Here is a 27,238-nt window from a genome sequence, read left to right on the forward strand (position 1 = left end):
TTGCCTGATGCTTCCTTTTTTCCTGACGGGTTACGGGGGCACTACTATGCAAAAATATGTAATTTACAGCATTGCCATGTTTTGAACATTATTAGGCTGCATTTATATGTTTTCACATATGTATATATATATATATTTATATATATGTATTTTCTATATGCTCCGGGATCCCGCACATGGGCGGGGATTATTCATAGATTATGACTATTGATGAGTATCCCCTGGATGAGAACTCCTTGTTACATGCTTCACTTGACACTGGCAATCATTGCCACAATTCATAGGGTTTTTACCGTTACGTTTAATGGCTCATTTAGAAACTATGTACCGTTCTAAAACTTTCACTAGTAACCATGGTATTTGGCCACATTTGCTGGCACAGTATGGCATCCCAGTTGCAGTAACAGCACAATAAAGCTTTATGAATATGCCTGTGAGATGACAAAGTCCTTAAAGTAGGAAGGGAAACGAATGGTCTGGTTTCGCTCCTGGTCAATGAGGAGGCACATTTATACACCTGTTGAAGTGTATTCACAAAGGAGAGGACCTGCCGCCAGATGAGAGCTACATGGCGTCAGAGTGGCTTTAGAAGATTGGGATCAATGCCTAAGGCTTCAAAGGTTATCCTTATCTGATAATGGGTTAAATGACCGCACTTCTGTCAAGTGCTTAACTAACTGGAAAGACATTTTATAGTCTCTTGATAGATTGTTGGAAAGTTAGTAAAAATCTGTTTTGTCACATTGTTGGCGACCTCGTATCAAAGATGTTAACATACACTGTCCTTTTTTGCTAATTGTGCACGGCCACATCAACCTTACAATAAGGAACCCACAAGCCATTGAGATGTGCACATGGTAATGTGACACTTGTCTCTGTATTCCAGTATTTTAAAAACATGGAAGAATCGCATCTTTGCAAAGAGCAACAAGTATGTCAATGCATTAAGGGAACAGTTTCAAACCACAATCTTGTTCAGAAATAAACAGGACCTGGATTTTAGGTTTTCCATTTATGGAGGAGTAAATGTTAATACCATTGTCACCTTTGCTGCAGCAGCAACAACTTCTTTAAGCATTATAACATATTTTGACCCCACCTTTTCAATTCCTCGTAGACTGGGTGGAAATTGAAAAGGGACATTTCACTGCCCCATCTCATGGATGTAAACTGAGAGGGGACATTCAACCGCCCCATCTAATGGATGCAAACTGAACGGGGACATTCAACTGCCCCTCCTAATACCTGGCAAAGACAGCGACTCTGGGTTACCTTGCAATGATCTTACCATTAAAAAGGTTCCTCACAAGAACCGATGGTGAATAGACATTTTGGAAATTAAGTTGATTAAGGATTGTTGCAATGAATTCGTTTTTTATGATACTCACCAATGCAGTACCAGACCCTCTTCTGAAATCCTAGTCAGCGAGAGAAGCTAGCATATTATCATCATAACCTTTTAATTGGCCTCTGGAGTCTATATCAACTAAAATTGCATATCCTAAAATACTGTGCCAGGCTAATGCCTCCACTGCATTGCTCTACCTGTTATTGTCCACGTAGCGGATGAGCATGGGGTAGAAAGCATAAAGGTCTCTGCAGAGAACGGCAAACTCATCGAGGATGAGAAGCTCAGCTTCCTGGGTGTCAGCCTTGCTGTCTGCCTTCATCGCCTCCTCCTCCTGCACAATCTTCACAGCTTTCTTTTTCAGCTTCTCCAGGGTTGGGATGAAGTGAGTCTTCAACAGGTCAGGTTGGGCTTTACTGATAATTGGCTGAACATAAACTGTATGGTAACAAAGAAACAAAAACCAGTGCTTATTTCTGTTAATGTCACATTGGAGCTGCTAATTTTACTACTTTCTGACTCTTGTTCCTAAATGCATTGTGATTCTTAGTAGGAGAATAGAATTACATGTCATGGGGGACAAGGAAAATAGCTGGATGGAAATTCTGCATTCTCTTTTGTAAATCCTAGGTGTCAGTAAAGCCATAAACAAGGTAAAGCTATTTACTTGTAGAACAAGTTACTTATCTTTGGTACCATCTTATCTGGTAGGGACCCTATATATCCTCAGATTTCTTACCATAGAATATTCCACAGGGTTCAGGCTGGATCCAGACATTTTTGAGGAGTCCCTTTGCACACCAGTAGGTGGCGTTGTTCAGCTCCGCGTGGTGTCGTCGGCCCTGGAAGTTACGCATGCGGTGCTTATATAGGCGCCACCCCAGTGGGCTAACTTCAGTTTGTGACTATTGTCCGTGCCAGACGTACAGAACCATACTGAGGTGGTGTGACCAGTGTGCCAATGTGAGGTCCTGAAGGATCTCTATAAGATGAAATGTACAGTTTGCAGGGTGGGGAGGACGGGAGTGTCAGTAAGTAATCTGCAGCTAGATGGTTTTTACCAGATGAACAAGTTACTTACCTTTGGTAATGATATATCTGTAAGAGACATAGATCAGTTATGGATTCCTTACCTTAGAATTACTCCCAGGCGTCAGACTGGATCCGGAGAATTTTCCTCAGCTGTACCCCTGAGCGTCGGTAGGTGGCGTCGGTCGACTCGACGTTCGTCGTTGGCGTCGTGATCGCCGGAATGACGTCGCGGTATCTACTTAGATGCCGCCCCTGTGCACTGACATCAGTTCTTTACACGACATTCCACGCTAGAAGCGCAGAGCCATGCAAGACACTGACCACTGGTGCACAAAACTAGGGCCCTGAAGTCCCTTACCCTACAAGTTAGTTCGCAGAATCGGGAGGATGGGTGGGGCGGTGAGGAATCCATAACTAATCTATGTCTCTTACAGATATATCACTACCGAAGGTAATTAACTTGTTCATCTGAAAGAGACAATTAGTTATGGATTCCTCACCTTAGAGTAGATACCCCAGCAATACCAACCCCGGAGGTGGGTCTGCGAACTAAGTTCACACCAGAAAGTCTTGGAGAACTGAATGGCCAAAGACTGTCCAGGCAGTAGTGTTTGGTAAACGTTTGCAATGAAGCCCAAATAGCTGCCTGGCAGAAGTCACGAAGGGGGACTCCATGTCCCAAAGCAGTAGTGGCTGCCGTCACCCTGGTGGAATGAGCACGCAACCCCACTGGAGGTTCCTTTTTCGCTAAGGAATAGCAGATTTTGATGCAAAGAATGACCCATAGTGAGATGGTCTGTTTTTGCAAGGCCCAACCTTTCTTGGCGCCCACATAGCCAACAAAGAGCTGGTCATCCACCTTGAATTGTTTTGTGTGATCCAGATAGAATGAAAGCGCACGTTTTGGATCCAGCCTCTCCTCCTCTTTAGAAGGGTGTGGGAAGAAGGTGGACAAAGTGATGGTCTGTCGGGTGGAGAACCGTCCCCTGCTGCTGCGACAGAAGATCCTCCCGAAGGGGCAGTCTGGTTGGAGGATCGATGGCCATGTGCAAGAGCTTGGGATACCGGACTCTTTGTGTCCAGTTTGGGGCCACAAGAATGACTTGGGCCTGGTTGCGCTTGATCTTCTTCAGCACTCTAGGTAGGAGTGGTATAGATGGAAAGGCGTATAGAAGGCCGCAACTCCACTCGCGGCGATAAGCATCGCCGAGTGAGTGCCGCCTTGGAAATTGCAACGTGCAGAACTGCTGACATTGCGCGTTCTCTTCGGTGGCGAATAGAGCTAACCAAGGCTCTCCCCACCGCTGTAAGAGACCTTGCACTACCTCCGAGTGAAGATGCCATTCGTGATCCATCAAGCACCGGCAGCTGAGTTTGTCCACCCTGGTGTTCAGTGAACCTGCCAGGTGTTGAACCACCAGGGACATGCCCTGATGTTCCAGCCATGTCCAGAGGCGAAGGGCCTCTTGACATAGGGCCGGTCACCCCACGCACCGCGCACACTCTCTGCGAGTGAACCCAGCCTGCCCCCGATCCCGCCGAGTGCCGCCGCTGCCCGCAGCTGTGCTCCTGGTCTGCTGTTGGGGTAGCTCCTCTGCTGCGCTGCGTTGCTCCCTGCTGTAATCTTTCTCGTATTTTCACTGCGTGTCCCCATGTGTAATTTTTATCGTTTTTGTCACCACATTGTTCCCTGTTTAATTTTCAATGTTTTATACTTTCTCTGCTGTCTGCTTGTTGTGCCCCTGCCCTCTGATTATTCGTTTTGCTCCCCCTCTGTTGTGGCCAGCCCCGGTCGCGTTTCCCGCCCGCTCCCCGCCGCTGCCCCCCTGCGGCCCCGCCCCCTTCCCTCGGACTCCCTTCCCATTCGCCGCCCCGCTCCCGCCTCCCAGCTGCTCCTCCCTCCCACTGGGCGATATATTGCAGAGTGCACGCAGTGGTGGACAGTGACCTCTGACCCTCCGGGCCGGTCACCCCACGCACCGCGCACACTCTCTGCGAGTGAGCCCAGGCTGCCCCCGATCCCGCCGAGTGCCGCCGCTGCCCGCAGCTGTGCTCCTGGTCTGCTGTTGGGGTAGCTCCTCTGCTGCGCTGCGTTGCTCCCTGCTGTAATCTTTCTCGTATTTTCACTGCGTGTCCCCTGGTGTAATTTTTATCGTTTTTGTCACCACGTTGTTCCCTGTTTAATTTTCACTGTTTTATACTTTCTCTGCTGTCTGCTTGTTGTGCCCCTGCCCTCTGATTATTCGTTTTGCTCCCCCTCTGTTGTGGCCAGCCCCGGTCGCGTTTCCCGCCCGCTCCCCGCCACTGCCGCCCCCCTGTGGCCCCGCCCCCTTCCCTCAGACTCCCTTCCCATTCGCCGCCCCGCTCCCGCCTCCCAGCTGCTCCTCCCTCGCTCCGCTCCCCCCCACTCTCCACATATGGCAGAGTGGCAAACGCGCAGCGTTGACACGCAGCGGGCAAAGGTAAGCCCGTCTGCGCCCGTCCGCGCCTGGACCGCGCCCAGCGCCCGAACCCCTGGCCCCCGCAGACACCAGCCCACCCACCGGACCTACGACGCTACCGAACTCAACGCACTCAACAACGGCCGGATCTCCGGATGCTACCGAGCCACCCCGAGACGCACCCAAGGACCCTTCAGCTGCCACTCCTGCAAGTTCACCTGCATCCGGACCTGCACTGCACCCGCACCCACCAAGCCGAGCACCGGCAGCAACCACCTGAAGTGCATCCTACTCAACACCCGCTCCGTCCACAGACACGCCGTTGAGCTCTGGAACCTGCTCGACACAACATCACCAGACGTCGCCTTGCTCACGGAAACCTGGATTAACGCCTCCTCAGCGCCCGCCATCGCCATCCCGGACGGATACAAGATCACCCGGAGGGACCGCGGCAATCAGACCGGAGGAGGCATCGCCATCATCCACAGGAACACCATCCGCATCACGACCAACACCGACGACACCCTCACCACCGCCGAACACCTGCACTTCCAGATCCACACCGACCCCAAGACCACCCTCAGAGGCACCCTCATCTACAGACCCCCGGGACCACGCACACAATTTAGCGAAGACATCGCCGACTTCATCAGCCCGCACACGCCCTCCCCTCCGCTGACTACATCCTCCTCGGGGACCTCAACTTCCACCTGGAGAACAACAACGACCGCAACTCCACCACCCTGCTGGACAACCTCGCCAACCTCGGTCTCAAGCAGCTGGTGACCACCCCCACCCACTACGCCGGACACACACTCGACCCCGTCTTCTCCTCCAGCAAGGACATCGCCTTCAGCCACGCCACCGGACTCCACTGGACGGACCACAGCTGCGTCCACTTCAGCTTCAGAAAGAACACAATCCACCACCACCAGCAACAGGTTGCACGCAGAAGCTGGAACAAGATCACAGCAGACCAACTCGCCGCATCCCTGAGTCAGGACGCCCCCGCCAGCTCTGCGAACCCCAGCCAGGCCGCCAACAGCCTCACAAAGTGGATCAGCGACCTCGCCCCTCTGAGGACCCCGCCTAGCAGACCCGGCAGCAAGAAAGCCCCATGGTTCACCGACGAACTCAAGAGCTCCAAGAAGAACTGCCGAGCCCTCGAGAAAGCCTGGCGCAGAGACCCTACACCAAACAACATGACCACCCTCAAGCTCGCCACCCGAAAACATCACCAACTGATCCACACCACCAAGAAAACAGCATTCAAGGAACGACTGGACAACAATGCACACAACAGCAAGGAACTCTTCAACATCGTCAAAGAGCTCTCCAACCCCAACGCCGGAAACAACGACATCACCCCATCACAAGACCTCTGCAACTCCCTCGCCTCCTACTTCCACAAGATCGCAGACATACACAACAGCTTCAGCACACAACCGACGCACCCCACGACCGCACCAACGCCCCCCACCACCACCCTCCGCGCCTGGACTCCGATCAGCACCGAAGACACCATCCGCACGATGAACTCCATCCACTCCGGATCTCCATCCGACCCCTGCCCTCACCACGTCTTCAACAAGGCCGACGCTGTCATCGCACCCCACCTGCGGGACATCAACACCTCCTTCGACACCGCTACCTTCCCGGAAAGCTGGAAGCACGCCGAACTCAGCGCTCTACTGAAGAAACCATCAGCGGACCCCACTGAACTCAAAAACTACCGCCCCATCTCGCTCCTCCCGTTTCCGGCCAAAGTCATCGAGAAGACCGTCAACAAGCAGCTGGCCGCCTTCCTCGAGGCGAACGGATCCCTCGACCTCTCGCAGTCTGGCTTTCAGGCCAACCACAGCACCGAGACCGCCCTCATCGCAGCCACCGATGACATTCGAGGCCTGCTCGACAACGGAGAAACAGCGGCCCTCATCCTCCTGGACCTCTCCGCGGCATTCGACACTGTTTGCCACTGCACCCTAGTGCAGCGCCTCAGCAACGTCGGAATCCAGGAGAAGGCACTAGAATGGATCATCTCCTTCCTCGCCGGAAGGACACAGAGAGTCCGCCTCCCCCCGTTCAGATCAGAAGCCACCGAAGTCATCTGCGGCGTACCACAAGGATCATCGCTCAGCCCCACCCTCTTCAACGTCTACATGAGCCCCCTAGCGGCCATCGCACGCCAACACAACCTCAACATCATCTCCTACGCAGACGACACCCAGCTGATCCTCTCCCTCACCAACGACCCCGCCACCGCCAGAGCCAACCTACACGAAGGGATGAAAGACGTAGCCGAGTGGATGATGAACAGCCGCCTGAAACTGAACTCAGACAAGACGGAAGTCCTCATCCTGGGATCATCACCCTCCGCCTGGGACGACTCCTGGTGGCCCCCCGCCCTGGGCAGCGCACCCAAACCAACAGACCACGCACGCAACCTGGGCTTCGTCCTGGACTCCTCCCTCTCCATGACCAGACAAGTCAACGCCGTCTCCTCGTCGTGCTTCAACATCCTGCGCATGATACGTAAGATCTTCCGGTGGATCCCCACCGAGACCAGAAAGACGGTCACCCAGGCCCTCGTCACCAGCCGGCTGGACTACGGCAACTCCCTCTACGCCGGAACCACTGCCAAACTCCAGAAGAGACTCCAGCGGATCCAGAACGCCTCAGCAAGACTCATCCTCGACATCCCCCGACACAGCCACATCTCCGGTCACCTGAGAGACCTGCACTGGCTCCCGGTCAACAAGAGAATCACCTTCCGTCTCCTCACCCACGCACACAAAGCCCTACACAACCAAGGCCCAAGATACCTCAACAGCCGCCTTAACTTCTACACTCCCGCACGCCAGCTTCGATCGACCAGCCACGCCGTTGCCGCCGTCCCCCGCATCCGAAGAGCCACCACAGGAGGAAGGTCCTTCTCCTACCTGGCCGCCAAGACTTGGAACTCCCTCCCGACCCACCTCCGCCTGACCCAAGACCACCTCGCCTTCAGGAAGCAGCTCAAGACCTGGCTGTTCGAGCAGTAGCGGACCCCCCCTCCCCAAGCGCCTTGAGACCCTCCGGGTGAGTAGTGCGCTATATAAATGTACTGATTGATTGATAGGGCCCGCCCTGTTTGTTGCAGGACCACAAATGGCGGTGTTGTTGTCCGTGAACACCTGCACTGCTCTCCTTTTGACAGAAGGAAGGAATGCCTTCAGTGCAAGTTAGATCACCCGAAGCCCCAGAAGGTTGATGTGGAGCCTGGATTCCAACGGAGACCAAAGGCCTCTGATCTCCGCCTCTCCCATGTGGCTGCCCTGCCCCAGAAGTGATGCATCTGTCACCACTGTGAACTCTGGCTAGGGAAGGGAGAGGGACTGGCTGTTGACCACAATCCTGGTTCATTAGCCACCACTGCAAATGATGTGCAGTGCCCTCCGAGATCTGGACGCAATAGTAAAGATTCCCCTGATGCTGTGCCCACTAGAACTTCAGGTCTTACTGCAGAGCCCTCATATGCCACCTGGCATAGTTCACCAGCAGGATGCAAGAGGCCATGAGGCCCAGTAGCCTCAGGGTCATTCTGACCAAAACCCGGGATAGAGGCTGAAAGATTGGAATCATAGCCCGAATATCCCGGACTCGCTGCACAGGAGGATAAGCTCAAACTGCCCTGTGTCCAGCACCGCTCCGATGAAAAGGAGCTTCTGAGAGGGAATCAGCTGTGACTTCGGCACGTTGATAGTGAAACCCAGCGAATGCAGGTGGTTGGCCGTAGTCTGGAGGTGGGAGACGCCAGCCTGGGGCAAGCCCGCCTTCAATAACCAGTCATCGAGTTAAGGGCAGACTAAAATCCCTAATCCTGCGAAGATGAGCTGCGACCACCGCCATCACTTTCATGAACACCCAAAGGGCACTGGTAAGGCCAAATGGGAGCACGGTAAACTGAAAGTGCTTGTGGCCTACCGTGAACCATAGGTAACGCCGGTGGGCCGGCAGGACGGGGATGTGAAAATAAGCATCCTGCAAGTCCAACGCTTCCATCCAGTCTCCAGGGTCGAGGGCAGACAGGACCTGAGGCAGTGTAAACATTTTTAACTTCTCCTTTCGGAGGAAGCGGTTGACGTTCCTGAAATCCAAGATAGGACGCAGTCCCTTGTTCTTCTTGGGCACCAGAAAGTAGTGGGAAGAACAACCACAAACTACTTCTTGGGCAGGAACTTGCTCGATAGCTCTCTTGACCAAGAGAGCTGTAACTTCCTGTTGGAGAAGGGCCACGTGATCCTACAACATGCAATGGCTTTGGCTTTGGTGGGGTTGCTTCTTGGCCAGTGCGTATCAGATTTTTATACAGAGAACAATTACCCCAGAGATGGTTCTCTTGTGTGCTTCCACTCCTTTCTTCGCACCCACAAATCCAATAAAGAGTTGATTGTCCACCCTGATTTCTCTGGTACGATCAATGTAGAATGACAACACTCTTTTTGGATCCAGCCGATGGAGTCTCTCCTCTGACTTCTTAGGATGGGGGGGGGCCAAGAAAGTAGGCAGCGTGATGCTTTGTCCAATGTGAAAAGGCATGACCACCCTGGGGAGGAATGAGGCAAAGGTCCTTAGGACCAACTTGCCCAGAAAAAAGGTAGTATATTTGGTTTGAAAGAAAAAGTCAGCACTTCACTATTACTCCTGGCAGATGTTATGGCCACAAGGAAGACTGTTTTGATAGGAAACAGTCTCAGATGGCAGCGGTGCAATGGCTCAAAGGGTGAACACATTAAAAAGGAGAGAACTAAGTCAAAATCTCATTGGGGTATAGGAAAAGGTGTAGGGTGAATGTGTTGCAAACCTATCAGGAAACGAGTCACAACAGGGGACTGGGAAAGGGAGGGTTGATCCAGAAACCGCAAGAAAACTGTGATGGCAGAAAAAAATCCCCTTCAACTGTGCCCAAAGGCCTTTCTGGGCAAAAAGATAAAGCAAACAAAAGGACTTCAGATAAGGGTGTAGACAGAGGATCAATGGACGTAGCAGCCCTTAAAGCCACAAATTCATCTAATCAGCATTCGTATATCATTTTTGTTGAGGGACGCCTGACTGCCAGAATGACATCCCACACTTCTGGAGGGAGGTCAAAAACTCTCGACTGTTGCCGCTCAATCTCCATGCATGTAGATGAACAGTGTGCAGGTTCAGGTGCCCTGCCCCATCCTGTAACTGTGACATGAGATGCTCCCGAAGGGGCAGTCTGATCGGAGGACAGATGCTCATACTCAAGAGTTAGGGATACCGGAGTCTCAATGCTTAATTGAGGGCTATAATAATGACTTAGTCCCTGTCGTTCCTGATCTTCTTGAGAACACGGGGCAGGAGTGGTATTCGTGGCATGCAGGACTCCTGAACTTCAGCACGCAGAAGTGCTAACAAGAGAGGATCTAAGGTTCTCACCAATCTCTGAAGAGACCATGCACCACCTCCGGATGAAGACACCAACCGATCTGCAAGACATCTATGGCTGAGTTCATCCGCTCTGGGGTTCAGATGTTGTACCACCAGGAAACTGCTCTGATATTACAGCCATGTCCAGAGACACATGGTCTCTTGAAACAGGGCCCACGACCCTACCCGGCCCTGCTTGTTGCAATACCACATGGTGGTGGTGCTGTATGTCAACACCTGAACAAGCCTTCCCTTGATAGAAGGAAAAGAGGCTTTCAATGCCAGGCAAATCGCTCTCAGTTCCAACAAGTTTATGTGGAACTGAGATTGCGCAGAAAACCAGAGTACTCTGTTTTCCACAACTCCCAGATATCCCGCCAACCCAGGAGTGAAGCATCTGTAACCACTGTGAGTTCAGGTGGGAAAGCGAGAGGGGTCTGCTTCTGACCCAACCACAGTCCGTCAGCCACCATTGCAGATCTTTTGCGGTTCCCTGCGATATCTGGACCAGGTCGAAGAGATTCCCCTGGTGCTGTGCCCACTGGGCTTTCAGACACCACTTCAAAGCCTGCATATGCCAACGGGCATGTTTACCTGCAGGATGCAAGAGGCCATGAGACCCAGCAGGCTCAGAATCAGTCTCACTGCACTCCAAGATAAAGGTTGAAACATCAAAATTATAGCCTGAATATCCTGGGCTGTCACAGAAGATAGATCCAAAACTGCACGGTAACCAGAACAGCCCAGATGAAAGGGAGCATCTGAGAGGGAGTCAGGTGTGAATTCAGCACTTTGATAGTGAACCCCATTGAATGCAAGAGGTCCGACAAAGAGGTGGGAAACGCCACCTGGGGCAAGCTGGCCTTTAATAGCCAGTTGTCAAGTTAGGGAAAAACTGGAATCCCTGACCTCTGAAGTTGCACTGCAACCTCCGCCATCACCTTGATGAACACATGAGGGGCGTTGGTAAGACCAAAGGGGAGCACAGCAAACTTATAATGCCCATGGCCTACTGTGAACTGCAGGTAATGTCTGGGCAGCCAGGATGGGAATATCGAAATAGGCGTCCTGCAAGTCCAATGCTACCATCCAGTCTCTAGGGTTGAGGACAGACAGAACTTAAGCCAGAATGATCATCCTTTATTTTTATTTTTCAGGAACTAGTTAAGAAGATGTATGTTTAGCATGCGGAGGAGGCCTCTTTCCTTGGCACCAAAAAGTAATGGGAATAGTAACCACAACTTCCATCCAATGCTGGAACCCTCTCTGTGACTCCTTTGGCCAAAAGAACCAGTTCCTTCTGTGCAAAAGCAAAACGACGTACTCTGTCGGTGATCGGGGGATAATGGCAAAGGTGGAGGGGGTCTGTTGGAAAGGTAGAGTGTAACCCTGCTGGACAATCTGGAACACCCATTTGTCCGATGTTCTTCCCACCACTGGGTAGGTGGTGCTGAATCTTGCGGCCAACTGGGTGCTCATGATTCTGTGAAAGCATACTAAAGGGGCTTTGCGGCTGCCGGGGGAAGGGGCTGGGGGGGGAGCAACTTGGGTAGATTTCTGGCCTTGGTTTCCACAAAACTTGTGGGAGCCGCATCCACAGGCACGAAATAACTGAGGTCCCTGCTGGAGGTGGTGGCTAGGGGGAAAATTAAGCAGCTGATAAACCCCTATCATAGCCACGGAAGGAATGGATGGCAGAAGGCGACTGTTGTGGGCTATGGTGAGCCCGAACAACCTAGTGCGGGTCCTACTATCTTTAAAACGCTCAAATGCCAAATCCACCTGGTCACCAAAAAGGTGAGTGCCGCCAAAGGGCATATGCATAAGGTATGCCTAGACCTTCACTGAAAAGCCAGTTGTTCTTAGCCAGGTGTGATGCTGAAGCACCACTCTAGGAAGTTGGCTCTCTATGTAGTGTACTAAAATGAATTACACTGTGCAGAGCCCCCAGTGGGTCCTCAATTGGTTTACAGAGGCAAAAGTGGTAAATACTAGCACTCTCTTTTGTGGTAGTGTGGGTGAGCAACTAGGCTTATCAGAGAGTAGTGCTAAGCATTTGTTGTACACAGAAGCAATAAATGAGACACATACTTAAACAATATATCCGAGACCAAATTCGAAAAATACCACTTATTTTATATATGTTTTAAACTCAAGAATTCGTTCAAACATAAGTACAGTTTTCAATGTATATATTCACAGGTAAGTAAAACGGTCAAACCTGTGCGCTTTTGCGCCCAACGCAATCCTATGGGAGGAAAAGTCAAAGATGCATAAAGGTAGGTACTGTCGGTTTCAGGGGTTCGACTTCTGGGTTCGGAATAGTAGTGGAAAAAGAACTATTGATGGACAGAATGCAGAACAATGTCATACATGCACCCCAGTACAGAGATCTGGGCCTAAATCCATCGTTTTTTTGCTCACCATGCCATTCCAGTTTGGACCCAGCCATATGCAAATCAGTCTTGTCCCTGTGCCCTGTGGGAACAGTCCAGCCAGAACTGCCAGGTAAGGTCCTCCCTGGACTGGAAACAAGCATCCTAGGACCGGTTTCGGGGTTTCACCCCTCTTCAGCCAGGATACCTTGATTCCAGTGGCATGGAGAGCACGGGACTCACGTCTGAGCATACCCGTCCCACTCGGGGTGACAATGCAAAAAGAACTAGTGATGGACAGAATGCAGAACAATGTCATCCATTCACCCCAGTACAGAGATCTGGGCCTAAATCCATCGTTTTTTTGCTCACCATGCCATACCAGTTTGGACCCAGCCATATGCAAATCAGTCTTGTCCCTGTGTGTGCCCTGTGGGAACAGTCCAGCCCGAACTGCCAGGCCAGGTCCTCCCTGGACTGGAAACAAGCATCCTAGGACCGGTTTCGGGGTTTCACCCCTCTTCAGCCAGGATAACTTGATTCCAGTGGCATGGAGAGCACGGGAAGACATGGCTTGGCAGTTTGGGCTGGACTGTTCCCATGAGGCACAGGGTCAAGGCTGATTTGCATATGGTCATGTCTGAAATGGGGTAGCATGGTGAGCAAAATAACGATGGATTAAACCCAGATCTGTGACTGGGGGTGAATGTTTTGCCAATGTGCAACATTCTGTCCATCATCTTGTGTGTTCGGAATAGTAGTGGGCCAAGGTTCAAAGTAGTATCAGCAGTTCTTCGGGAACTGCCCGGGTTCTACCGGTAGCAGGGTGCTGGTGAAGCTGGTAGCTGGTGTGCTACGGAGAAGGGGGGCCACCTGAAAAGATGCTGCTCAGGGGGACTTGTGAGCAAGTATGAGGACTACTAAATGGGTGTTCAGGCCACAAGGGGTCTTGGGCCTTGAGGTGGCATAATCAATTCATCTGGACCCAGGCCTGGGGCCTTGGGAGCAGAGGGGTTTGGTCAGCTGGGCTAGGTGCGCAAAGATGCACCACGCGCTCAGGGACAAACAGCTGGCAGGGGTAAATTCAAAGATGTGATGCTGACGTCCCTCGATGGCTACTTGGTCCTGGTGCAGTGAGAATCCGGACTGGACTCTCGCTGTTGGTGTTTGGTTCAGGGTGTCTGGTACCCCGGGGGTTGGTGCTGCACGACTCCGATTGGTCCTGGTGTCTTCACACTCTGTGGGGAGACAGATCTGACCTTCCAGAGCTCAAGTACCTTCTTCTGGTCATCTGCGGCGTTGGTCGAGTGAGGGAACTGCAAGGTGGTGGACCAGGTTCTGCTTGCTGGTGCCTGAGGACTGCAGGGGAGTAGCTCCTCTACTCCAAGGGAGACTGTTGGTGGTTTTTTAAATGCTGGCAGGCTACCCAAGGTAGTTTTCCAGCTTACAGGAAGAGTCATTCTGTCGCAACTATCGAGAGAGGGCTGAGGACGGCAGGATTTCATGCCAAAGTCCAAAGTTCTGCTGCAGTTCTCGCCAGGCAGTGACTCTTCTTCATCCTTCTTCTTCTGTTGATCCATCAAACCTGAGTACTTGGGTTCAGGGGTGCCACCTAAATACTCAATTTAGGGGTGTTTACGGAGAGTGACAGGTAGTAGCCAAAGCGCACCTATCTTTAGGATGTTTACACCCTCTAAATGACCACTTCCTGTTGGAAGAGGGCATAACCCTGTCCTTAGAATGCTAATTCTGTCCAAAACAACATGGAGGAATTTGAAAAGTGGGGTCCGTGTCAGCTGGCCTGCCTTAGGTGTGGTGCTGGCTGAATGTGGGCACACCTCCTAATCCTGCTAATTTTCCCACCTGTCTTGCTGTCAAAAAGTGAGGTCAGGGGAGTGGGCATTGCTAATGATGAGTGTCCAGCCGTTGTACTCATTATGGCTTCCCTGTGCACTGGTAATATCTATGGGTGAACTTAGATATCACTGGGCCTTGGCCACTCCAGCAGATATGCCCACACATGGGTATAGTGCACCCTGCCTTAGGGTGCACTATACCCCTGGGTATAGTTCACCCTGCCAGGAAGGCCAGCCATAGGGTGTCTTACCTATGCCACATGTAGTGCTGGCAGGCATGTGTGCCATGTCAACTCTTCGATTTTCTCTGCACCAAGACACGTAGGCCGCAATGGCAGTTTGCATGAGCTTGGCGAGGGGTACCTTAGATTGGCACAATTCGTGCTGCAGTCCTTAGGGATCTTCTTTAGTTCCAAGTACCCAGTTACCAGGGGTACCCCTTACTAGGGACTTACAGGGAGCCTAAAGAGGTGCCAATATGTGGAACAATCATACAGTTTAGGGAAGGAACACTGGTACTGGGAACCAGGTTAGCAGGAACTCAGTACATTTTCATCTAAAGTTGCACCAGATACCAGGCACAAAGTGTGTGGGGGGCTTACTGCAACAAAAAAACACTTTCCTACAACCACCATGGATGCTCTGCCCAGCGAATCATTCATATCCAATTTGCATGTGATTGTGAACCGATTAAGAAGCTCCTCTGGGCTTCTCTTTGACCTATGACCCATATGCATGTAATTCAACTGAAATTTTGGAGCATTCTCTCCCTGTCCTTTAGAGTCTTTCTGGACAACTTCTGATGAAAGGGGCACACCTCTGTGAGGAAATCAGTTAGTCAAAGAATGCAGAAAAGAATGCAGAAAATGTAATAGTCATTTTCTGAATGTTATCACAAGAAGAAAAAGTTATTTACTTTTGGTAACAAACTTTCTGGTGGATACTCTATATAGCTTCTGATGATTCATTCTACCTGCAGATTCAAAATCTGTTAAACAGACCTAAAGACCTCGAACATGACATTGAGGAAGGATAGGCCTGAGGGGCATGGGGCTCTGGCAGTGAATCCTGGAGTAGGATAGAAGGAGGAAATAGCACTGAGTCAGGGTCCGCTAGCAACAGCCGTGTCAGGTAAGAAGGGAGAGCTATATCAACTGACTCTGATTCTGAAGACTAATCCATGGGGATCAGGGAGTGACTAGGGGGGGGTATTTTTCTTGTGTTTGCCACTGTCACATGTCTCCTCTTCTTCTTATGTTTATGTCTCCTTCCTTGCAATGACTTCGAAGCTGGGGACCCTGGTGACCTTGGGCTCGGTCGGGAATTTTGCTCACCCCAGTGGTCATCCTTGACCATGGACATAAAAGCTTTGCTTCTCTCTCTTTAATGGCCTTGGAGTGCATACACGAGCAGGATTCACATGACTCTGAATTGTGGTCATAACTGAGGCACTAAAGACGGATGTTGTGGGGGCCAGTGATAGACATTTAACGCCCACAGTCTGCACTGCACCAAAGAAATGTGGAAGAAGACTTTCTGAAGAAGTGCAGAAAGGAATATTGAAGAGCAACCACAGGATTCTCGCCGAATGTGAGGAAAAAAGGGAACTGACATCAGAGCACTGGGGTGGGCACTTTATGGCATCAATGACATCACAATGGCATTATTTCTGGCACCGATGTGTACTCACTACCCCCTACTGGCATAGAAGACCTAAGGACATTTTTTCAGATCTAGACTCACCACTGGAATATTTAAAAAGTGAGTAATCCGCAAGTATGCACCACAAAACCCCTACACAGAAATGGAGCCATGGTAAATTTGACAAAAAAGCTGAAACCATCCAATTGTGTAAAATGAATGACTACATTTCAAGATTTCAAATCAAGAGAAGGTTAGTCAAAAGCTGACTAGAAACCATTATTTTCTGGTTAGAAATTGCCAGAGGACAGGGTTCAGGAATCCTGTCTCTGGGGAGAGGAACATGAATGAGATGTTAGAGCTCCACTCTGTATTAGTAGGGGTCAGACATCAACCTTAAAGGCATAGTGTTTTATTCTGTCTGTACATAAAGCCTGATCCCTATCTGCCCATTCTCTTTTTGTCTAGCTTTTTGAAAAAAAATGTAGCACTGTCATTTAGACCCATCATTTAGAGCTCGGCACATACATATATGTTTGTCTTTAGTGTAAAGTGTTCTGGGATCCAGCAAATGAGCAGAGATATTAATTTCTCATGAAAATCAGTAAAGATACCATGATAACACTTAAAACAGCTAACGGTGCACCATTTATTATCAGTCACTTCAACAAATCCCCTACTATCTCTAATGGTGGCAATATATTAGTAACGACACGGAAAAGGCCTCCCACGTTTACCTCTGTCATTTCACATTCTAAGTCAATAAAAAAAAATAGTTTGTTGGTTATCTAATCATACGCATACCCTGATAGTATCATGGTGGATACAGAAGTCTCTGGCAACCTAGAGTTAAAGATAGGGAGGTAAAAAGGCTCCAACATTCTCCTTATTCTCATAGCTTTCCTGGGTTTCCTTTTAAAAGTATTTGCAAATTTTATTTGCACTGGATCGGGACAGCAAAGATTGGCCTTTTTGTTAAGGTGGACTTTTTTTTTATAGTTCCCTTCATCTTGAGCAATGTTAAAATATTTGACATGGATGGAAGAATAAAGTAAACTGGCTACAAAAAATGCCCTCCTGAGCTTTAGATAGTGGCATTTGGTTGGTAGCATCTGTGCTACCAACCAACATCAAAGGAGATCCATAACTTTAGAAAGCCTTGTGTTAGCACATGCTGTGCACCAAAGGGTTCAGGTTTTCTGTGTGATTAGTAAAGCCTCAAATTGGGGCAGTTTGAGTTGTTTGGGTGAAAGACTGTTGGCACCACAAACCATTAGCAAATATGATGTGCTTAATTACTGTGATTTCTGCACTGAACAAGTAGGACACCCCATCCCTCCGCCCCCGAGGAGCAATGTCACCAACACAACATCTGTCTTAGTTATCGAGGGTGTGCAATTATTGAGACTTTAACAGCAACATACTTCATTTCACAGGCTTAAGGTTTATCCTGCATTTAGACCACAATAATTAAATCAAATATAAATTGTGGACGCACCTTAAGTTGGAAAGCATAAATGGTCCTGGAACAACAGGCTGCTTTAAACTAAAACACACCCAGTGGTGACATTAATCAAGTACTAAAGTGGACGTGCTCACACAATTCTATTTGTTGTCAACGTTTCCTTCAGCACTGTATGCGCCTCTGAATCTTTATGTACGTTGTTCAATTAAATAGAAACTTCGGAACCTCATCAATTAGGGTGTGTGGACATAATATTGTCTATTAATCAATATTGCACCTACCTACAGGTGTTAATGGAAATATTCTCTTTTAGTGGACACCTGTAAATCTTAAAATCTCGTGCCTCCAAACCCGCTAATGCCTTTGCTGAAGGTACCACCTTCCAGAAGGTAGTACTGGCAGTGTTTGCCAACACGTATGAGCCTACACATCACATGAAGAAAATTCCACACAAACAAAATGGATTGCGTTTACAGAAAACTAAAAAAGGGATCTATTCTCAGAAACGTTTTATCTCCACCCTAAATCTGACATAACTCTCATCAGCAGATTTACTGTAGTGGCGAGCAAAATTTGCTGTGGCACTTAAAAACTGACAATGGTTTTTGAATTGTCTGCAACAAAGTTGACCCATTTTTACTGTTCTGCACGAAATCCAACATAAAGAACCTTAGTTAAGTAGAACAAGCAGCTGACAAACTGACAAATTTCTTGCAGAATCCTCAAACAGCACCAAAGTTATTAGTGAAAACACAGACACACATATAATAAACAATTTGGAGAAAACTTGATAACTCTTCGTAATTCCAATATCTCAAAAACTACTGTAATAAACTAAGCTAAAAATACACCTGGTCTTAGAAAAGTTCTATCTACATCTTTATTCCATAATAGTATAAATAAGCTGTAATTGCTGTATCGAACAGCACAATTGGTTTTGGACTTAAAAGATACGTTAATTGTGGCCCATCTCAAATAAATGTGTCTGCCACTGAACAGTGTGTATGTGTCAGTCCTATATGGTCAACCAGGTGTTCTGGTGGTATCATAAACCAAGAGACTGAAGGCCAGGTGGTTGGCAAACGTCACCGGAAGCCTGGGATAGTAATGTAGCAGTAAAGTGAATAAACTAACACACAAAACAAATCTTTCAATATGTAGTTAAGAATGCAGACTACGCTTTGCATCTAACACAATCTGTCTATAGAGAGACTGTTGAAGATATTTCCCGCAATGTGGCTAACAATGGACATGGATTGATATTACCACTTACAGGTTCAAAAAATGTTTGATCCCACTGTCGGAGTAGAGTGAAAATCTGCTCACACAGCGCAAGGGCATACTTACTGCCAGCTCCCGACAGTACCCAGGATGGGCGCTGGCTGGAAAGCAGGCAGGGTGCTGGCTGAGAAGCATGCAGGAGCTGCTGGGGCCGTAGATCTCCCCGGTATCCCCCATCCTCTCACTCCATCACCCACTATGGATGCTGGCCATCAGGGGCTGTGGAGTCCATGGGATTCCCCTGCAGCCCCAAACAAAAATAAACTGTGGGTGTCCCAGGTGGGACCACCTAGGCGGGCCACCTACACAAATAAAAATGATATTAAAGATATTAAAGAACGCATGAAGGAGAAAGAATAATAAATGAACGTCCGGAGTCACTCATTTATTATTTACTGCTCCATGAAGGAGTACCCGATAATGCCCTTTGTGGGCTAATTTAATATATTTTGATGCATTCTGGTGCCCTAATCTGGGCAAGTGCAAAAAAGGACAATTGATGGACGTAATACTGAACAATGTCAAACATTTACCCCTAGTACAGAGATCTGGGCCTAAATCCATTGCTTTTTTTTAACACCGCACCATTCCAATTTTGGCCCAGCATATGCAAATCAGTCTTGACCCTGCTCCCCATGGTAACAGTCCAGCTTGAACTGCCGGGCCAGATCCTATCCAGACTGGAAACAAGCACCCTATGACCGGTTTTGGGATACCACCCCTCATTAGCCAGGATAGCTTGACTCCAGAGGCATGGTGAGCAAGTGTCCCACGTTTGGGCATACCTGTCCCACTCGGGGTGACAAATGCAAAAAGAACAATTGATGAACAGAATACTAAAAAATGCCAAACATTAACCCCCAGTACAGATATCTGGGCCTAAATCAATCCTTTTTTTGCTCACCACACCATTCCAGTTTAGACCTAGCCATATGTAAAATCAGCCTCGACCCTGCTCCCCATGGAAACAGTCCGGCCCAAACTGCCAGGCCAGGTCCTACCTGGACTGGAAACAAGCATCCTAGGACCGGTTTTAGGGTATCTCACCTCATCAGCCAGGATTGCATGATTCCAGTGGCATGGTGAGCAAGGTACCCACGTCTGGGCATACCCATCCCACTTAGAGCGACAAATGCGAAAAGAAAAATTGATGGATGGAATGCTGAACAATGTCAAACATTCACCCACCGCACAGAGATCTGGGCCTGAATCCATCGTTTTTTTGCTGCAATAATCCAGCACTCCAAGGGGGTTATTTTCACTCGAACTTTATTCACTTGGTGATGGCATCTATGCGTTTCGGCTGCTACACGCAGCCTTGTTCACGATATAGATATATTAATATATATATATATCTCCAACAAAGAATGCCCACAAATGAAAACACCAGAAGTGTTTGAAACGCGTAAGGCTGTTGAAACGTGATGTGGAGAAGTAAACCGCGACTTGCAAGTCTTCAATTAAAGGTGTCAATACTCACCGGGAGTGGCGTTTTCATTTGTGGGCATTCTTTGCTGGATAGTTAGCGGTTTGCCTAAAACCGCGAGAACGCCCCGCTGCAACTTTGGCAGATCCAGCAATTGGACAACTGATTTGCATAAGGAATGGTGAGGTCCCAGTTGAAAGACTGGGAATAAACATTGTTGCTGTTTTTCTTGGCCCCCCATCAACCCACTGGGGTAAAATTAGCTGTATTGGGGAGCAGTGGTGGCACCCACTTGGATAGAAATGTGATGGACAACAAGTACCATCATGCAATTTTCTCACACGCCCATTTGGGCGGGACTTGGGAGAGATTATCAAGTGTTCATCACAAATGTTTGCAGCTGCTCTCTGCTTTCTTTTGCCCGTGAACAAGGACACAGAAGTGTTTGAAACGTGTAGGGCTGTTGAAACGTGATGTGGAGAAGTAAACAGCGACTTTGAAGTCTTCAATTAAAGGTGTCAATACTCACCGGGAGTGGCGTTTTCATTTGTGGGCATTCTTTGTTGGATATATATATATATATATATATATATATATATATATATATATATATATCACCTTAAAACTCCTTTTCCACATTTCCTTCCTTCTGGATGCTGGAAACAAAGAGCACGGACCACAGAATCCTCTTGTAATACCGCTCAGTTTATTGAAAAGTTCACACAACAGGAGCGGCAGCCATTACGCGTTTCGTCCCTCCCTGGGGACTTGATCACATGATATATATATGTGTGTGTGATGTCATGTGATCAAGGCTCCTTGGAGCCGAAACGCGTAATGGCCGACAGAAGCTTTTTTACCGGTACATAAGCGCATTTTGCAACACTTAAGAGCAATTAAAAATGGAGATAGATTTTACCCAGTGGCACGCCACTTTGAACGATTCCATAACAAGGACGTACAAAGTTAAGTTTATTTTGTCATTGATGCAATTCCTCCAAATAAAAGAGGAGGTGATAGACAAAAAAGCTTGCGGAAATTGGAATCTTGCTATATAGTAGAACTGAATACAAGAAGCCCTGCTGGCCTGAATATAGAAGAGGATTTGTATACTCATCTATAAGGTGTTTCTGGTGCCACATGAATAGTGTCATGAACAAAAGTGTAAATAATAGATATTTTTCTAGTACTTTATATCAGATTAGCTTAGGATGTTCCCTTACCCTTATTTTTTAAGTTTTGAAACACTGCACTAAAGCACTCTTTTTTATATACTACAGACTATATGAGGGCTCTCCTTATTGCCCACTTGGGCTATTGATAACCTAGGTGACATACAATATGAACTGCGACACTTCAGCCCACTATGGGCATGATTTTTTGTAATGAATCAGTCAAGAAAATGTTATTGATTTATAATTTGTTGCAGGATTTAAAATTATAATAGGAATAGATTTTTAGAATGAAATTATCTATTCCTTTGTTATGCTATCCGTTGTATAAATCATTAATACAGCACTTGAGAAACAAAAACGATGTTCAAAGGCCATGGGTCCTAATGGTCTCCCCATCGAGTTGTACAAATTGAGACCGGATACGCTGGCACCACATCTCCGATCGATGTTCCTGGAGGCCCATTCGTTGGGCTCCCTCCCGCTGGACCAGCGTCTGGCTACAATCGTGGTTATCCACAAGGAGGGGAGACCTCGGGACCGGGTTACATCCTATCGGCCCATTTCGCTACTGAACGCGGAGCCTAAAATTCTCGCCAAGGTCCTGGCCAATCGGCTGGTCGGCGTGGTGGGCGAACTGGTTCACCAGGATCAGTCCGGCTTTATTCCCCATCGTAACACAGCTCTTAACTTGCGGCGTTTGCATGGGGTGCTTGCACGTGTTCAGTACATACGGGAGCCGGCCATTTTGGCATCCCTGGACGCCACCATGGCGTTTGATACGCTTGAATGGCCATACATCTGGGCGATGCTTGCGAAGTTTGGCTTTGGCGCAGGGTTCATCCGTTGGGTCAAATTGCTGTATTCGGGCCCATTGGCGCAGGTGGTGGTGAACGGTAGAGTATCGGCTCCGTTTGAGCTGGGCCGGGGCACGCGGCAGGGCTGCCCCTTATCACCGCTCCTTTTTGCGCTTGCCTTGGAGCCCCTGGCAGAGTGGCTGCGGTGGGAGCCTTCCATCCGTGGTCTCCGTTGGACCCCCGAGCATGAGGACCGCGTATCCCTATACGCCGATGACATCCTCTTGTACCTAGCTTCCCCACGTAACTCACTTATAGTACTGGTTGATGTTTTGCATTCATTTGGTCGTAACTCCGGCCTTGTCATCAACTGGGCTAAATCGTGCGTGTATGTTCTCTCTGGGGAGGCGCCCGTTCTCCCGCGGGGCTGTCCGATCCAGATCGCCCGCAGGGATTTCGGTACCTGGGTGTCTTCATTACTCTGGACCCGGAGGCCCGGTATGATCGGAACTTGCTTCCCCCCCTCCAGCGCCTGAAGGAAGATGTCACGCGCTGGCGGCGCTTGCCGCTCTCGCCGCTCGGCCGGGCGGCATTGTTTAAGATGATGTCTCTGCCGCGCTTCCTCTACGCTTTGCAGAATACTATGGACCCCGTCCCAGTGCGCTACTTCCGTGAGGTGGAGAGTTTGCAACGCCGCCTGTTCTGGGACGGGAGGCCGCGTATCGCCCTGGCGAAGCTGACGCTTCCATGGTATGACGGCGGGATTGCCCTCCCGGATATCAAACGATACTATTGGGCCTCCCAGCTGGCTGCGATTAATCACGGCCTGTATGGGCCCGCTTTAAACCCGGCATTCGAAATGGATAAGATGCTTCCGGGTGGGGACTATAATCGAGCGCTCTACTCCAGCACGCCCGACGCTCGGCTGACCGGCCCCACGCGTGTCATGGTGCGAGTGTGGCACGCGGCTAATGTGGCGATAGGGTGGAAGGATCGTCTGACCCGGGCGTCACCACTATACGCGTCCGAGCAGTTGGGCTCCCTGTGGACCTCGAAGGGCTTCGAGAAGTGGGACATGATAGGCATTAGCAAGGTGGGGGATCTCTGGACGAGGGGAGGATTTAAAACGTTCGAGATGCTGCAGACGGAGTTCCACTTGCATGGCAGGGAGTACTGCACTGGGCTCCGTCTTCCCGGACGTTGCATCCATCCCGGAGTGTTCCCCCCTTGAGGATAGAGTGCTGGATGGACACGTTCCGGACAGCACGATCTCACTGATCTACAAAAAACTGATCAATGACCGCACGGGATTGCTGATTGCCCTTCGTGAGGCTTGGGTTGCCGATGGACTGGAGCTGGACGACGAGGACTGGACCCTTGCGGTGGCCTCCCCGAAAGAGGTGGCCATACCGGCCCGCCTTCGCTTCGTCCAGCTCAAGATACTCCACAGAGTCTACATGACGGGGCCGAGGCTTCTGCGTATGGGCTATGCTGTGGACGGGTTGTGTAAGCGTGGGTGTGGCGCTTTGGGGACCTTTCTGCATATATTGTGGGAATGCCCGGAGGTGGAGCGATTCTGGCGTGGTGTGCATGAGGTCCTGCGTGTGGTTACGCATGTGGTGCTGCTACCGGAAGCGAGGAGATGCCTGTTGAATGTGTGGGAACCTACCGACTACTCGGCGCCACAGACGTGGTGGGTGACTCTGGGATATATGGTGGCTAAGCGTGATATTGCTCAACTGTGGGGATCTCAGAGGTCCCCGACTGTCTCGGCCTGGAAGGAACATATGGATTGGTGCATGTTTCGGGAAAAGGTGGTGTATGTTGCGAGAGGTAAGCCTGGGACATGGGTGAAAGTCTGGGGCCCCTGGAACGCCTACCGCGGGGGAATCTGTACTCCACCGTTATTGCCCGATCCGTCGCCTGCCCCATCCCCGTAGCCGACCCATCTTCCCCGTTCCGGGCATTGAGTTTTACCCAGCCCTAATCCTGATCTCTTCCCCTTCTTGATACTCCTATGGATTGGTAGGGTCCCCCTCTCAGGGGAGCACATGCTGCTATTTCTGATTGTAGATTGCCTTGTGGTTTTTGTTTTTTCTGGTTGTTATTTCAGTTTAAAATGAAACCGTACAGTGGGGTCCGGATGGTGTGGCTATCAACGCTGCTAACTCCTGTGCATCTTCCTTAGCCGCAACGCGCGCTCTACAATGTGTATCATATGCTCCTTTTGTTTGCTAGCGGCCGGCCGGAAGGTTGTAGGCCCATCTTTGTATATTTTTTGAGTTTTGTAATAAACGGTTTCAAAAAAAAAAAAAACGATGTTCCAAGTCACTGTTTAACTATAGACCTAAAAACTACGAGTCTGTCTCCTATTTTCATGTATTTGTAGTTTTCACGTGATTTGCGTCACATGCACAAGATTTAAAATGGTGGTTTGTGTTGAAAACTTTATTCGTGAACAAGCCTGCTGGTACAGGCGAAACGCGTGGAGTAAACGACGAATAAAGCAGATTTAATCACCACATGGCGTCGTCCTTCCTTGAAAGTTTCGAGGCTGATGCGTGATATATATATATATATATATATATATATATATATATGCCACACCTTTAGTTCGTGATTCCCTTCCACCGGAATCTGAAAGGAACGGACATCACTTTCTGCGTGCAAATTTCTTTATTTTCGTGCCATTACGTGTTTCAGCCCCTTGAGGCCTTGGTCATATATATATATATATATATATATACACTTTCAAATTAAAAATGGTATAAGTGAAAGTGAGATTTTATGTAATTCATTGGGACTGAGAGGGTCAGGGAACTAATGCAACAGTCCTGAAACAACTAACCAATGTTCGCGATTGTTTCATTTTTCATAATAATAGACACTTCTATAATTTCAGTGATTGAGTACAGCATAGTATACAATTCAATATCAGTATATAATTCAGTTTCTATCATTTCAGTATCTTTCTTGTTCTGGCTTATATCTTACCGGCTATTCGCTTCATCCAGGAGGCCTCATCAATGCCCAGGTTGTTGTTAATGATCTTCAGGATGCTTCCCAGGACAATACTCAGATGCTCAGAGGTAACTTGTGTGCAGCATGGCTTGGATGGATCAGAGATATTCTCAGGGCCCCTCTCCCACCAGTAGGACAAGTAATTGCACAGCATAGGCAGCACCACCTCGATAACATGCGGCATTTCGGTGTAGCGGGCTCCCGACTCTGCTAGGCTGCTGATCTCCTTAATCAAACCATCCAAGTGAGGTATTTCTGTGCACATCTCCTCCACTGTATCTGGCATACCTAGTACTTCACACAGGATGGAAGGCAAGCAAGTACATTCAGAGGTTAATTACTGCAAAGAAACCCTACGACGAGAAAGAAGGGAGCTATTTTATACCAAATTTTCAAAAGCATATTGATTGCATGCATTTATATTAATAATCTATAAATGTGTTTCAGTGTTGATCTGTTGTTTACACATAAGAATATGCCATGATCAATATAGTAGGAACTGCTACAATCAAACTCGTGTTCCCAGGAGGATTAGTCACAGCTTGTCACGTTGTTTTAACTTTCTGCCTGAATTGCAAATTATCAGTTTGGGATCTTAAATATTGGGTAACGATTGCAGACTTCTGGGTCTTTGACTTACAGGAGTCTATCTCCCAGATGGGAACTTTTTTGTGTGCCGAAGTCAATTCAATAAGTAGTCATGGAGAGCAGATAATTTTAGAGAATATTCTGGAAACAGTTTACAAACATATTATGAGTCTCGGCCCCTACTAGTTGTTTGGATGTGGAAAAAGGCTTTATTGTTGATCAATGCTCTACTTGGAGGCAACAGAATGTGCTTTAGGATCAAAGGGATAAGAACAGGACATGCATTGCACTGAGGAGAGGGGAAGGTCTGGAAGCGATTGTATGGTCAAGAAGGGTCAGATGAAGGTGTGGTTTAGTGAAGAGACAGTCATTGGGAACCAATATGGTTTAGAAAGTAAGTGTGGTATAGGAAAGAGGAGGCCTGGTCTCCTCACTCATAAGAACAAGTTACTAACCTTCGGTAACGATGTATCTGTAAGAAACATTAGTTAGTTAGATTCCTCACCTTAGAATATCCCCAGGCGTCAGACTGGATCCGGAAGATTTTTCGTCAGCAATACCCCTTGCGCGTCGCTAGGCGTCGTCTGCGGCTCCGCGTCCGTCGTCGGCGTCGTGCGCCGGGATGACGTCGTCGGAGTACTTAGACGCCGCCCTCGCGCGCTGACGTCAGTTCTTGTACATAGCCTTCCGCGCCAGGAACGCAGAGCCATGCAAAGACCGACACTGGTGCCAAAATAAAATCTAGGGGCCTGAAAGGACAACCTTAACCCTAGATGTCAGTTCGCAGAACGGGGAGGATGGGAGGGTCGGTGAGGAATCTAACTAACTAATGTTTCTTACAGATACATCGTTACCGAAGGTTAGTAACTTGTTCATCTGAAAGAAACACGTTAGTTAGATTCCTCACCTTAGAATAGATACCCAAGCAATACCATCCCCGGTGGTGGGTCTGCGAACCAAGATCACACCAGAAAGTCCTGGAGGACAGAACGGCCAAAGAAGCCATCCCTCCGGACTTGGTTGTCAAGGCAATAATGCCTGGCAAACGTGTGTAGCGAAGCCCACGTCGCCGCCTGACAGATGTCCTGCAAAGGGACTCCCCGTCCCAAGGCAGTAGTAGCCGCTGTGGCCCGAGTAGAATGGGCGCGCAGCCCAACAGGAGGGTCCTTTTTAGCCAAGGAATAGCAGATTTTGATACACAAAACGACCCACCGAGAGATGGTTCGTTTGTGCACAGCTTTCCCCTTCTTAGCGCCCACGTACCCAACAAAAAGCTGGTCGTCCACCCGGAACTGTTTTGTGCGGTCCAGATAGAAGGAGAGCGCACGTTTTGGGTCCAGACGGTGGAGCCTCTCTTCCTCT

At 49.0% G+C, this 27,238-nt stretch overlaps 1 protein-coding gene across 4 annotated transcripts in view; it reads right to left on the reverse strand.

The window, feature by feature from the left end:
- The window catches only part of RYR3 (ryanodine receptor 3), a 2,047,168-nt gene that overhangs the window by 599,017 nt on the left and 1,420,913 nt on the right, over positions 1–27,238 (reverse strand). For all 4 annotated transcript variants that reach the window (XM_085627314.1, XM_085627313.1, XM_085627312.1 and 1 more), the window contains 2 exons: positions 25,262–25,582; positions 1,546–1,786 (listed from right to left, as the gene is read on the reverse strand). In XM_085627314.1, coding sequence (XP_085483440.1) covers positions 1,546–1,786; positions 25,262–25,582 — 562 coding nt within the window. The remainder of the gene's footprint in view (positions 1–1,545; positions 1,787–25,261; positions 25,583–27,238) is intronic.

Source organism: Triturus cristatus, chromosome 9 (genome assembly GCF_964204655.1).
Source record: "Triturus cristatus chromosome 9, aTriCri1.1, whole genome shotgun sequence".
In the NCBI taxonomy this organism is placed as follows: Eukaryota; Metazoa; Chordata; class Amphibia; order Caudata; family Salamandridae; genus Triturus; species Triturus cristatus.